This window comes from Hippichthys cyanospilos, chromosome 4, assembly GCF_059441005.1.
Source record: "Hippichthys cyanospilos isolate Australia breed blue-spotted pipefish chromosome 4, RoL_Hcya_1.0, whole genome shotgun sequence".
Taxonomy (NCBI): domain Eukaryota; kingdom Metazoa; phylum Chordata; class Actinopteri; order Syngnathiformes; family Syngnathidae; genus Hippichthys; species Hippichthys cyanospilos.
The window spans coordinates 16,176,214-16,190,385 of record NC_142372.1 but is presented as its reverse complement, the minus strand read 5'-3'; the positions used below and the strand labels follow the sequence as shown (position 1 = coordinate 16,190,385).

The following is a 14,172-nucleotide window of genomic DNA, read 5'->3' as shown; positions in this document are numbered from 1 at the left end:
CTAGTATGCACTGACCCCACATTTGGATGCGGAGTGGGAAAGTGTTTGAGCCCGAGACGACCGCGCAGTCATGAGCCATGGATCACTGAGAATGTTGTGTCTTGGTTCAAAGGTAACACGGCCAATTTCAAATCATGACAAGGGCCCAGATTGAGAGCCACGACGCACCCGCGTCCCCGCCTCCGCATTATGAAGTGTGCTAAAACAGGATGTGGATCAAGATACATGGCATGAGAGGCGCCATCACTCCAAATGTCTCTCCACTCAAATGCCACAGAGATTCAAATATACATTAAGCATCTTCTGTGACATAATTTATAGCCTCTGACGCTATTGACTCTAACATTTGCCGCACTTGTCAGGTAATTGCGGTAAATTCACAGCTCGCGACTGTGCTTTGGCCCATCATTTCTCACACGCGTGTTATTTTCATTCCCCTTTATGAACGGCCTTAATAGAGTGCCTTTTCCCATCATGTCTGACGGCTATTTGAAGTTGATCCCGTTCCTTTCCATTTTTTTCCGTGTGATTGGATTAATTGCGTGTCACTCACTTTGCTAGAGGTCAGCAAACATACACTCTTGGTCAGAAGTCATCAATCTACGTATGTGACCGCGGAGATGAAAAGTCAAGCGTGTCAGCTACGACGCTGGACAGACGGGGGATCAGCTCATTGATTTCTTGGCCAACCCAATCACACCATGACCTGAGAGCCCAAGTCATCCCTGTACGGACTGACCACTCCAAGTGATGTTGAAGGGGCCATTACAAATGAGGGAAAAAAAAAAAAAATCATTATGATGATGGTTAAAGGCGGAACGATTGGAGCATTTTTATTTTTTGTAGAAGTGATTAGGTTTAACACATATACTGTGAACTAGCTTTCACTAAAAAGGAAAAAAAAAAGTTAAACAGAACATATAAGTCGATTTAGTGCATGATTTGAGTCTCTGAATAAAATATACCAAAATCAATTTTACATATTGATGGTAGGCTAGATGGCTATATGGTAGCAATCACTGCAGCGAAAGCCAACTTAAAAATGAACGCACTAAATAATACATGACTGGCCATAGCAAGCTTTTATTTTGAAGTTTGCTTTTGCAACAGTGGATGTTAGCAGCAAGCGTTACTCATTCTCGCAACTTGCCATTACATCACATCTCCACCAACATTGACACCATTAAAATAAAATAAAATTCAATCACTGATTAAGAATGTTAAGTCTCCAGGATTAGTGCTGGCTGTAAATTACAGGGTGCATTCAAATGCAGTTAAATATTTTAAACTCAGAGCAAAAAAGCTCCACCCAATAAACACAAACATATATACAATCTGAGTTTTCCAATCTATACAAGCGCAAATCTACCAAGAAGAATGATGGCGGTTAAATTACTTAGATGTTTTACTGAATTACAATAAATTAAAATAAAAAAATGCCTAGCTATTGGTTGTTGTCCAAGCCCTATTTTGGGGAAAAAAGGCATGGATATGAGAATTCTTTGCTCATCTTTAGATTGAAGCAAACTCACTGTCAATTAAATCATTTTGAATCCACTATTTTGAAACAAAAATGAATCTTGAATTGAATTATAGACACATAAATCAGAATCAGATCAAATTGAAGGACTGTTAAAGAATCCCCTTCTTATAAATTAGTCAAATTTTATGCCCCAATGCTGCAAAAAACAAAATGCCACACTCACAGACCTATTTTCCGACTTGTACTTTTACATTCAGTGCGTTTCGAGGCACTGCGGACTCAATGAAATGAGTTGAAAAGTCAACTTTCCATAACTTCCTCTTGAAATGACCAAGAATTAATCAGTTTGTATTAAATGATGAACAAACATACAGCGAAAAAAGTTAGCCGTACTTTTCTGGAAATGTCTCATTGTGTAACTCTTGATAAAATAAAATATGCGGCGCAAAATGTAACAGAAGGCATGGACAGACTGAGCAAGCTCACACCACGGACGGCCTGCTGGCTGCTGACAAACCAACATTCTTGTCCTTCTTTTTCTCCCCGCTCTCCTAAATGGCTAATCTTTCTTGGATCTCACCATTAATTGGTTAACAGTCTCTGCAGGGCAAGGGAAAGTGCTGCTATTTAAGGCACCGACATGCAACAGCAACACTTTCATCTTGGCAATGACAGGCAACAATTATATTAGCAGATTTGAAAGTGAACCTCCTATCTAGGCACTAATCAAAAAGTCAGCCCATCTGCTGCGTGTATTTCTGCAGCATGTATGATAAAAGTGTGTCCGACGCTAATTAACTGCTAAGTAGACCACAATTAGACACTTTATTTCTACTCCTGCAAAAAAAATAAGGAGAAGAGCATAATGAAAGCATTTCATTGTGGAGCATGCAACATCTCTCTGTCTGTCGCTCTCTCTCTCTCTCTCTCTCTCTCTCTCTCTCTCTCTCTCTCTCTCTCTCTTTCCCTCTCTGTCTCTCTCCCCCTTCCTTTCTCTCCCCTTGACGTACGCGCGCGCGTGCACCGGCAGCGCATCAATACAGCGTTACGTGCGCGTGCGTGCTCTCCAGCAGGCGCGCGCGCGCGCACTTTCTCTTTCCCTTAGCTGTGCTTTTGTGTTTTGTCAGAATTAATGAGAAAAGTTCCCTTGCCCTAGGGGTAATTAGTGTCCTTGGAGTTAAATAAGCTAATACTTAGACACCTCTGGCACAAGCAATTATGTTTGTGTATTGAATAATTGATTCAAAGAGGGGGGAAGGGCTGCTAATCAGATCTGAGCATAATGAATTGATTTAATTAACAGGGGAATCCTTGGGTCGCTGCAAAGAAGCGTGCGCGGCGCATTTATTGCTCAGAGCGGAGCGGGGCGCGCACATGCAGACGCGGGCAGCACACGGGCGGCGGGAGCACTTGGTCACATTTGCAATTGGATTTGTTTGAATGTAGTTGTCGTCTCGGAGCAAATGAGAGCGAGAGGGGAAGCACATTAACATCCAGGAGAAGACAGAGCTCAGCCCATGCTCGACGCGCGACTCATCCGCTTTCCAGCGCGCACCTCGCGGCGCATTTAGTCGAGATAGCACGCCGCCTTTTTCGCCTCCTTTTTTTATTCGCATGGAAGTCATTCTAAGCGCTTTGGGCATATTTATTTGGGCTGCAGCACAAGTCGGGAGACGCGCATCCGCTAGTCAGCGTCGTAACTAGCGTGCTTATTTTTAAGAGAAAGGCGTTTGGTTTACTGAAGGCTTCTGCCGTACACCGCCCGCGCCGTGCACAACGACATCAAGACAATCCCGGTGAGAAGCTCCGTGCGGAGCGAGCCGCGCAGCCTCCTGGAGCCGAGGACGGATCGGCCGGGGAAGGACTCCTCGTTCCTCAGGACGATGGTGCTGGACAAGGAAGAGGGTGAGTAAACGTCTCCGACTCTTGGATGTCACATCCTGGACACTCGGGCTATAGTAGCCGCTGATATTTCGGAACACATTTCGAGCTTCCCTGAGCCGAGGACCACGCCAGGTCTCTTTAATTGCCTATTTTTATTTTGACTTTTACATCGAAGCTTGGCGCTCTTGCAACTCGCCCCCCACCGCATCTGAAGTTGAGGTGCTCCTCTCCCAAATGCACAAAGAGAATGGAATGTTTATTTACACTTGATGTGCAGAGCTTGAAGTCTCCTGCTAAGTGCTTTTTGCCTGGGTGAAGTTGTTAAGAGGCAGCCAGCCTCTGACAGCCTCCCCGGGATGGCACATGACAGCAGAGTGCTTTTAACTTGATTGCAAATTATGGATAACGCCGCGCAGCCTTGACTCACTTTTCCCATCCAAATAGGCCCACTTGCATTACTTATCTATTTCAATGTATTTGGGTTAATGGGCGAGGCAATCTAATTAATTTTAATTTAAATCAAACTCGGCTCTCTAATGACGTTCCATTTTGGATTCAAGCTGACGTGGAGACGTGCAGTGCATTTATCACACGCCGGTCCACAGGTTTAAATGATGCTCAGTGTACTGTGAATGCATTAAATCCATTAAATGTGTTACGCTTTTAATATTCAAGCAGACGCCGTATACGCGCATGGGGAAGAGCACTTTGAGGTCTGAGATCAACTTTTCTTTCTTGTGACACTTTTTTAAGTCTCCCCAAGCTTGGTGTGCGGACCACCAGCTAAGATGAGACCATAAATATACAGCAATTTGTGTTATTTCACCACGAGCAGCTCATAAAGCTTCAGCACCTTTCACGGCTCTTCCTCGGCGAGTGACGAATGCATTTGGAGCTGGTTATGTTTGAAAATAGATATTTCCTATCCCTTAGCAGTGCATCCTTTCACTTAGCCATCACAAAACCATTAGGTTTCGTGTGAAAGATATCAAATTGGCTTCTCTGGTTGTGGCACTAATGTATTAAAATCAACTGAGCTGTAAATAGTCGGTTTTGGATGTCTGTCCGGCTAAAAGTTCCTTATATGATTCATGATGCGGGTTGCTTTTAACAGTTATTGGCTAAGCAATATGGTAAATGTACAAGGTGATGCAAATGGCATTAGTGGGAAAGGATGCACAAGAGCATGTAATGCAGTCAATACTACATTAACTACTGATGCCCAATTACAGAACCGGGGAGAGTGGCTTTTAGGAGCATTAGGACTTGCAGAAAAGCTGAGATCACCTGCTGCTCATTGCCTAAAAGCTTCACCCTTTATTTGCCGGACCCGGCCAGCGCCTCCCGCAGTTTGGCCCGCTTGGCAACAGAGCTGCCACGATCCGGTCTCGCTCATTACGCCGCCTCTTAACGTTTATTGGCTGTAAAGTTATAGGCTTGTCAATTCAACCTTCTCGCCTAATGTACCCGCCGCTCAGCGCTTGCACGAGGAAGAGGGCACTTTTCGGTGGCCGCGTAATGACGGCCTTTAATGACTTCTTAATGACAAGTGTGTTTTTCTGCATGAGGCTTTTTATTTCTTTTGTGGCGCAGAAACAGGCGCAGTTGACACATGCCTGAGAAAAGTCTCCCAAAAGTCAACCGTTTCCCTATCATGGCTAACTTTGATAAAACTTTAGATCGATATTTGAAGACCACAAAATTAGTGCATTATAACACCACAAAATGTGGCTACCTTTTTTTTTTTTTTTTTTTTTTAACTTGTACCTTGGCACTGATTTCTTCTTTTTAGGAAAGCGCAACATCAATAGTGAATCTTTATGATAAGACATTACCAATAGTGTTACACTGCATTAACGACCAGTCTGCAAACTGTCAATAGAGAATGACTGTTTCCCAGGATCAAAGCATAAAAAGGGCCTTTTAACATTGTCACCTGCTTGTGATTGTCCGTCTTGGCCTCACAATTTCCAAATTCAATCTGAAGCAAAGGGTGCATTCTGAGAGCTGATGTACTCATGCAGCGTGTAACGGTGCAGATGATCGCAGCTGTGGAGTTTTGTTTAACAGTTTCTGAAAAGGTTCAATTCGCATGAGGAGTTATTGGGCAAGGCCTTAATTATTCTGGTCAAATTTACAGTTAAGCATCTTAGTCATCCCCTAGTATATGAAATCGCTTAATGTAAACATAGGCCTAAATATTCTGTCATCGCCGCACATTAAGTGTAGACTGACCTTAAGCAGAAGCCAAATCCTCCAGCGAATGATAAGTTTCTGGTTGCCTCGCGCTGGTTAATTTACGGCTCCCTTATCAGACTGTCCTGGAAAATGTGTACACTCATAAAGCGTGTGATTGAAAAGCAATCCTTCAGATGAACACAGACTGGTGATCTGTCAGCTGCTGTAATAAACCTTGGGCTCCAGGCTCACATTTTTATTTTGAAATAATAAGAATTGCTTCATTCTTTACCGGTGTTACCATGGTAATACTGTCTTGTAGCGATGTTATATTGATTCAGAAAGTGGACAGTAATATTTCTTTTCTGTTATTTGGTTTCTCGGGCTTGATTTCTAATTTCCAGTTGGAGATTACTTTTATATGTTCCTTAAGTCTTTTCACTTTTCCACAGGAATGCAATTTGCTCGCTGGTGTTTGCTATTTTCTCAGCTTATTGGTTTGCGCTTACTTCAAAATTAAACTTGCCCATTTCAAATATTGAAATTACAGTACATCAAGTTTGTGAGCTCTGGGGCCTGAACAATATTACAAACACGCAAGTCACCAGGAGTGTGTGTTTTTTTTTTTTTTTTGTTTTTTTTTCCCCCACAATATTTCTCATTAACTCTTTGGTGTTCTTTGCACAATTTTTCCCCGTAAAGGAAATGTGTCATTTATTCACTAATTGGCGTGCTGATCTGCAGCAATATTATAATAACTTTTTCTCTACTGCCGATGCGAGTGAGTTGTGATCGCAGTGTTATGACTGCCACTAATATCCTGAAGCTGTTGTCAGGAAATCACACGTGCACCCTTTTGTGAGCGGTATGTGTTTAATTCCGCTGAATTCTCTCCGGAGGTAATTTCCTCTGTCACCATTAAACCTCTTGATCCCCATCACTTGTGATTGTTTCACATTTTCAAGTGTCTGAGATGTGTATCGTTCATTTCCCACAATCTTGGAAGAATTTAAAGAGACTCAATTGAGACACGTGTTAGCGGGCGGGCTCGCTCGCCCATTCGCCTCAGATGCAAAAGGCTGCACTCATCAGCAAGATGCAAAAACTCAATTATGCACTCTTGAGCTGTAAGAGCATCCAGTTTATTATTGCCTCCGGCAAGATGTTAGACTTGCAGTCATCAATGTGGAGTGAGGGACACACGATCTCAGGAAGGCCTTCGGCAGCCATTGTCCAACCTTCTGTTCCGTTCAACCTTTGCAATTAATGTTGTCACAGCTTTTATTACACTGGCGCTTTGACTGAGTCGTGACAGGTAGGGGCTGCTTTTCTATCTCCTGGCTAGTATGTATTGCACGCAGCTTAAATGGCGCCCCCAACCTCCGAGCAAATGTCCTTCACCTGCCTATGTTGCTGCCTTTACCCGATCTTAAAAATGTCACCTGATGTGGTCAGACGCATTGCACATGCCAGAAAGTGTCACTGATTGTATTCAAGAGAAACGATGCAGTGCACCACGGGGAGGAATCATTTCAAAACTTTCTCAGGAAGTAGAAGTTGAGGTCAGGAATATTTCATGACAGTCCTGTAGGTGGTGATACAATAGTTTGGAGAGGGGGTGGCAACTGCCAAACAAGATGCAGGTGACAAAGAAGACAAAACCTGGATGTACTCCAAAATATGCGGTAGTGCCTTAAAATATAAAGGATTTGACTTCCATATTTTTCTTTTTTTTTTTTAGATACGAGCCATCATGTGGCCTTTGCTTTGAGTTGCAACCATAAACTTAAAACTCAACTTCTGTAATAGGAAGTAAACCCAATTCCTAACTGTGTGTTTGCTGTGTCACTCCTGTCATGGGTCAAATGCAAAGGTCGTGTGTGTGTGTGTGTGTGTGTGTGTGTGTGTGTGTGAAGCTGTTTTCCACTCACTTCTAAATAAGCAGCGGGATTGGTAGATTTCAAATAATTATTTTAAAGCAGGCTTCGAGCAGTTTAATGCCACCACTATTTGAAGTCAAACTGAAAAAATACAATATCAATAGAAAAATTAGAAGGAAATAAAGTGGAGTTTTTCTGAGCAATATTGCGATTTCAGCTTTATTGACCCCCCCCCTCCCCAAAAGAAAAATCAAGCTTCAGTGCAATAATCACAATGTTTATTTTAAACATTAAAAGCTGTTACGCTAAAAGCGCAAGCACACGAGATTTTGTGACGGAAGCAGTTCTTTTGAACACTTTTTAAGGCAAGACATACTGTATGTAAGTGATTTAGCGACGGCTGCCCCCCCTGTCACATGTTCTACTTGTGTATGTAAAAATACATTTTTATTTTACTTTTTTGTTGCCCCCTGTATGTTTCTCTAGACTTAAGCACTCCAAACAGATACAAGGGGTTTAGCAAAATGGCAAGTGAAATCATGGTATTCATCGAACCATTTGGTCTAAATGTAAAAAAGTGTAGAAATAATGATGGGAGCATTTTGATTGTGTTATGAATATGAGAAAAGGTAAATGCGTCATGTTAAAAAGCAAGGGTCAAGTACCATTCATTCTTTTCTGCTTCTTTTCATTCTAAACAAGATTTTCTTTTGCACTGCAATCTATTTACCATGTTTAAAAAGAACGATCCCTGAAGAAGTTTAAACCAATCAAAATATTCATAATTTCAAGCCAAATTATTCCCTAAATTCCAAATCTATGAATTCTGTGTTGCAACACAATACAAATAACGTGGCTTATGTTTAATTGACTTTTGAACTCAATCTCTTCTTCATGGCTGACATCATCCGTTAGCAACTCCTGTTGGTCCCTGTGCTAAATTGCTAATGTAGCTGTCATCTTATTTTATGTCTAGATGTAATAATTGTGAAACAAATTAGCTGAAGCTGTTGGTTTTCGACCCAAACATCATTCTTCTTCACCCCTAAGGAGAGGGTCTGGTCCGCATCAGACTTCACACAGACTTTCGAGGAAATACATGAAGTCTGCAGAAAAAGCTATCTTAGCGCTAAACATTCCCAGCAATTGCAAAAGAAATTACTTCCAGTGGTATAGGTCACACAGTAACGTAAACGCAATGCTTTGGGTGTGTTTGGAAGTTGACTCTGACGCTTATGGACTAATTTGAGAGAGCTCGGAAAACAAAAGTCCTTTCAAGCTTTAAAAATCACATTGTTCGAGATTGTGATTTTGGTCCCAAATGACTTGTCATTCAGCCCAAATTACACATCCAGTACTTAAAACCGTTACATAGCTTTGCTCAAGGAAATTATACTTAGCTTAATGCTAACAAACAACGCAAAACATTCATGACATACTCACAATTAACAACAGTAATCATGTAATGAAAGAGCAACGCAATTAGACATATAATGTAACAAAAACTTTAGTATATAGTATTACTTATCTATAAAAAAATAACTGTTGCATCATCTTAGTGCATTACACACAGTAATTGAAGTAGTATTCTTCTTCTGTTTTTGCTTGACTGTATTATACTGCCTCTCAGTGGCAAAGGTGGGCACACATTATTTAATGGGGCTGCAACATTAAATCATAATGCATTAAGGAATTTTGTTTAATTAGTTAATGTTTTTACGATTTAATAAAACACAATATAATACAGTTTTCTTTTTCCTTTTTTTTATTTATTTAGAGGGAGGGGGACTGGAATCAATTAAGTGGCATTACCATGCATTTTAGTGGGAACATTCTTCTGTGCAGTTGAATGAGCCAATCCTTTGAGATATTGGCTGTGTGCTTCATTTGGGTTGTTGTCCTGCTAAAAAAATGAACCTTCACCCCAGTCTGCGGTCAAGAGTGTTCTGTAGAACGTTTACATCCAGGATATCTCTGTATATTGCTGCATTTATTTTTCCTGCTATTCTGACCAGTCTTCCAGTTCCAGAATCTGAAAAAAACATCCCCATAACATGATGCTGCCACCACAATGCTTCGCTGCAGGGATGATATTGGCCTGGAATGATATTTGGGTACCTGGTTTCTTCCAAACATGACATCTGACATTCATGCCGAAGGCTTCATTCTTTGACTCATCAGACTGAACAATTTTGTTTCTGATTGCCCGAGAGTCATTCAGGTACCTTTTGGCAAATTGCAGATTGGCTGCCATATTCCTTTTACGAAAGAATGGCTTTCATCTGGCCACGATCATACAGTTCTGATTGGTGGATTTCTGCAGAGATGTTTGTCTTTCTAAAAGGCTCTCCTCTCTCCACCGAGAAATGCTGGATCTATGACAGAGTAACAATCAGGTTCTTGGTTACCTCGTTGAGTGAGGCCCCTCCCCCCAATGATCGGTTTAGAAGGCTTGCCAGCTGTCGGAAGAGTAATAGTGGTTCCAAACATTTTCCATGTACAAATAATGGAGGCCACTGCGCTCAATGGGACCTTCAAAACAGCAGAAATGTTTATGTATCCTTCTCCAGACAATCCTGTCTTGCAGGTCTACAGACAATTCTTTTAACTTTCTCCTTGTTGTTTGTGCTCAACTATAGGACATTACTATATATATAGACAGGTGAGTGAATTTCCAAATCATGTCTAATCAGGTGAATTTACCACAGGTGGATTGCAATAAAGCTGTAGAAACATCTCAAGGATGATCAGTAGACAAAGGACGCACCTGGGCTCAATTTTTAGTTTTCATGGCAAATGCTGTAAATATTTACAGTATGTAAATATTGTTTCTTAGTTATTTGGAATGTAAGATGACACAATATGGAACTAAGTGAAGTGAAGCGCTGTAAATACTTTCCGCATGCACTGTAGTTCAAGCACAGTCATGGTTTCATTCACGCACCTCGTCGACGTTTAATTCAATGTATTTTGAGTTGAGTTTGCATAATATTGCAAACAAACTATTTAATCTACATACACTTTGGTAAAGGTATGTGGTACATGGATATGACTCATTAATTTTAAAACACAATTAAAGCATGTACATAAGTGCAAAATGTATTTACAGCTGGAGCGCAAACAAACAGACACGGTAGAATGTCTATGTTGGGCCAGCAGAAACACCCCACTGAAAATGTGGAGTCATCTATTGTTAAGTGTAAAAAAAAAAAAAAAAAGTTATTTATCAATATCAGGTAGCCCAGGAGTATAGATTGCTTCCTATAATGTATATGGTGTCTGCCATTTGCTGTTTGAATAGGAAATAATTAGTACTGTACTGATGCATGTACAGAACAAACACCCACTTGATAACTTACACTTGTTTCACTCTTGCACATTCTATACAATGACTGTTTTTTCCATTATGGCTAAAAATTACACACTGTCGTGCGTATTATTGCTCATGCAAGCTGTTGTCTTGAAGAGAACATATAGATACAAAAGTCAAGAAAAACAGTCATCTTATGTAGAATGACAATCAACAAGACAACTGTGTACAGAAGCTGGAAAATCGTTATTTTGAAGGGGAAAAGTAATATGTCGTCTTAGTTTGGCATCTCTACAATTTACAGGAAGTGTAGACTGATATAATTGATATAAATGTTGTGTCTTTCTAGCCTTTAATATTATGTTCCAAATGTATTCTTCAGGCTTATTTATGTAGAATAGCACCATTTTAAGTAACCCCGCTAATGACAGATTGTCCAAAATGTGTGGGGCGTTTTGAGCTAACGGCACCTTTTTTGCTCTCATGAAAAGACTTTTAGTATTTGATGAAAAAAAAAAATCATATCGCAAATAATTTGTAGAACGATCAATCAATCAATCAATAACACAATTCATTGATTTCTTAAATTATGACATGACAGAAATCACCTGCATAAAATGGCAAATCTCAGCCAATCACAATCGAAACGATCAGATTGGCGTGTTGTGTATATATATGTGTATATATATATATATATATATATATATATATATATATAATATGTATATGTATATATAATATGTATATGTGTATATATATATATGTGTGTGTGTGTGTGTGTGAGTGAGTGTATAGCATTAAATACATTTTTTTAAAATATAAAAATACTCCATGGATTGCGCTCTGACATTTAAATAAAAATATATAAAATATTAGCTGTATTTTTTTTCTGAGCTTGAGAAATAATTTGTGGAGTTATTTGGCCTGGATTTCCTTTCATATAATCCCCCTGAGGCAAAGTTCCAATGAGATATAATTGCAACATACAGAAATAGAAATTCAGAAATGCCATTTATGTAAACTCTCTATCTGCCTGTCATGTCTTCCACATATATATTGTGAACAGATAGGAAAAGTAATTGAGGCATGGCCAATTTAGATGGAAAAATTCCATCCTGAAAGGGTCCACCCTGTTTGGTTTACATAATTACTCACCCTATTTTTTAGGTCCTTCAACAAGTAAGCAACATACGTTTTTTTTAGGTTATCAGATTAAAAAGTAATCAATACTCCAAAAAGACCAATAGTCACATAGTGGCAGGGCATGCGAGAAACGGACAAGTGGACAATGACCGCTATGAAATACACAGTAGAAGACGTGTGGTGATTGTGAAAGTACCTTGCTTACAATTCTGATCACTCGACCAAAACCCAAATATTGATGGGATGTCAGAGACTTTTATACCAAACCGGGAAATACGTCAGAAAAAGTCTTGACTACAGTTGAACATTGACTACCTACGACTACAAGGTGCTTCCAACGGGGCTGCATCAGTGTCATTCCATTATATTTCTTCCAACCATTTGATTTTCTATACTACCTATGTATCTTTTTGAGGTTCACGGAGAGTCGGACGACACCTCGGATTGGTCGCTATTCAATCGTGGGGCGTGTAGACGCGCGGCTATTCAGTCACATTCACTGCGACGAAGCCAGGCAAACGTTTCACTACACCACCCTTGTAATCCTCGCCGTTTAATTCCAACTTCAAATGACCTTTACGTGTTGGTCTTTAGACAAACAAAATGACATTCATTTATTCAAATGAAGATATGCACAATGAGAGTTTATTACTAATGAGACTTAAAGTGCTGGACACCGCGGGATCCTACTTTTATTAAATCATACAGCCTTCTTCTTAGTAAATACACCACCCTTGGGTGATTTGGCTCATAGAAAAGCAAACATGCTGAGAAGGAGTCTCTCATAGGATGACCTTCACTAAATCAAATCTCAAACAACGAATTAAAAATGGTGATTAAAATGAAAGTTTTGACCCTGTTAAAACTAGTCTTCCAGGGTTCAGATATTGAAGTTGCTGATGTAATCAACGCTAAACATATTATATTTGCTTCACCAAATTTCTATGCAAATGACCACACAGCACACACAACTCTAATTTGGGAGTTTGAGCCTCTATGTTCACACACTTTGTGGTTAATTTGTTGATTGAATACAGACAATTGCCTCTGTTATATGATTTGATCTGTGAATAGTATTTACATTTGATTGAGTATATTTCTCTTTCACATGAGGCTCAGGTGCACACTCAGTAAATCTGATACAACTTTGGAATGATGATTACGTTTACGGATGTTCATACCATAGTTTTCTGTTTTTCAGACCAATATCAGTACGTTTACTCAACTTTTGAGAACTCACTTGCACCACTGACACTTTGTACTCTTTTAAATAATCAGACAGTGGTTTAATTCCATAAAATGTATCAGAGTATTGACTGACACAGCTGCAGTTCACATGGAAAAATGTTCTGTCAGCCATGCATGACATTTACTTCTTAAAAATACAAAAACCAAAAGAGGGTGCCAATGACTGGTATCGATGACTGGTATTGGTATCCATGTAAGAACTCATTATTTTGAAAGAATACTGCTATCTGCCCTATTCCAATACATGGTATTTGTACATGCAATTAAAATGAAATGGTAGTAGATAAGATAACTACAAGGCTTTCCTTGGGTTGTGTGTTTTTTGTTTTTTCATTGATTTTTTTTATTTTTTATTATTGTTTGTTTGGTTTTATTTTGCACAGATTCCAGCCAAAACAAAAGGAATAGATCCCGCGGGCATCGAAATTGGGCGGCATATTTAATCAGTGTAGTCCTTTGTGATGGGGAATCATCAAACCACATGAATGAATGTCTCCAAATGTAATGTACACGACTATAAATGACAGCTTATACAACTCCAACCTCACAACTAAGCTTTAGTAGTGCCAAAGCATTAACGACCAACCATTCAGGTTGGTGCGTAAAAATTCCAAACATCACCACTTGGAATATGACTGACTAGCATCCGATGAGATGTCACCCTTATCTTCATGAACTTCTACCTGAATGTTCACACAAGCAAACTCTCATTATTTACCCCATCGGTTGTGCAAGAACATGTGTGAATGACTTTAGAAGCCCATGCAGTTAAATAACTGCCCCCTGTGGGGAATCTGCATTATTCAGGATTAAAGTGCCTCTCTCGGTACACGATGATGCGGTCTTCTTTTTCCTCCCAACCCATTTTTGACACATTGAGGACCCTGAATGACACACCTGTCTCCTAGCATTTCCTTGGCAATAATAAATGTGCAGTAATTGCTGGGAAGTAGCGAGGATTTTGAATACTACTTCCCAACCTTGTAAGTGGCGCAACCTTTGGAAGGCTGCATTAAATTCCTCGCTAAATGTATTTTTAATGTGGA

At 39.9% G+C, this 14,172-nt stretch overlaps 1 protein-coding gene across 1 annotated transcript in view; it reads left to right on the top strand.

The window, feature by feature from the left end:
* The first annotated feature begins 2,572 nt into the window (after positions 1–2,572).
* lmo1 (LIM domain only 1) overlaps positions 2,573–14,172 on the top strand; it is a 35,187-nt gene continuing 23,587 nt past the window's right edge. The window contains exon 1 of the mRNA XM_088413828.1: positions 2,573–3,388. Coding sequence (XP_088269954.1) covers positions 3,367–3,388 — 22 coding nt within the window. The 5' untranslated portion in view covers positions 2,573–3,366. The remainder of the gene's footprint in view (positions 3,389–14,172) is intronic.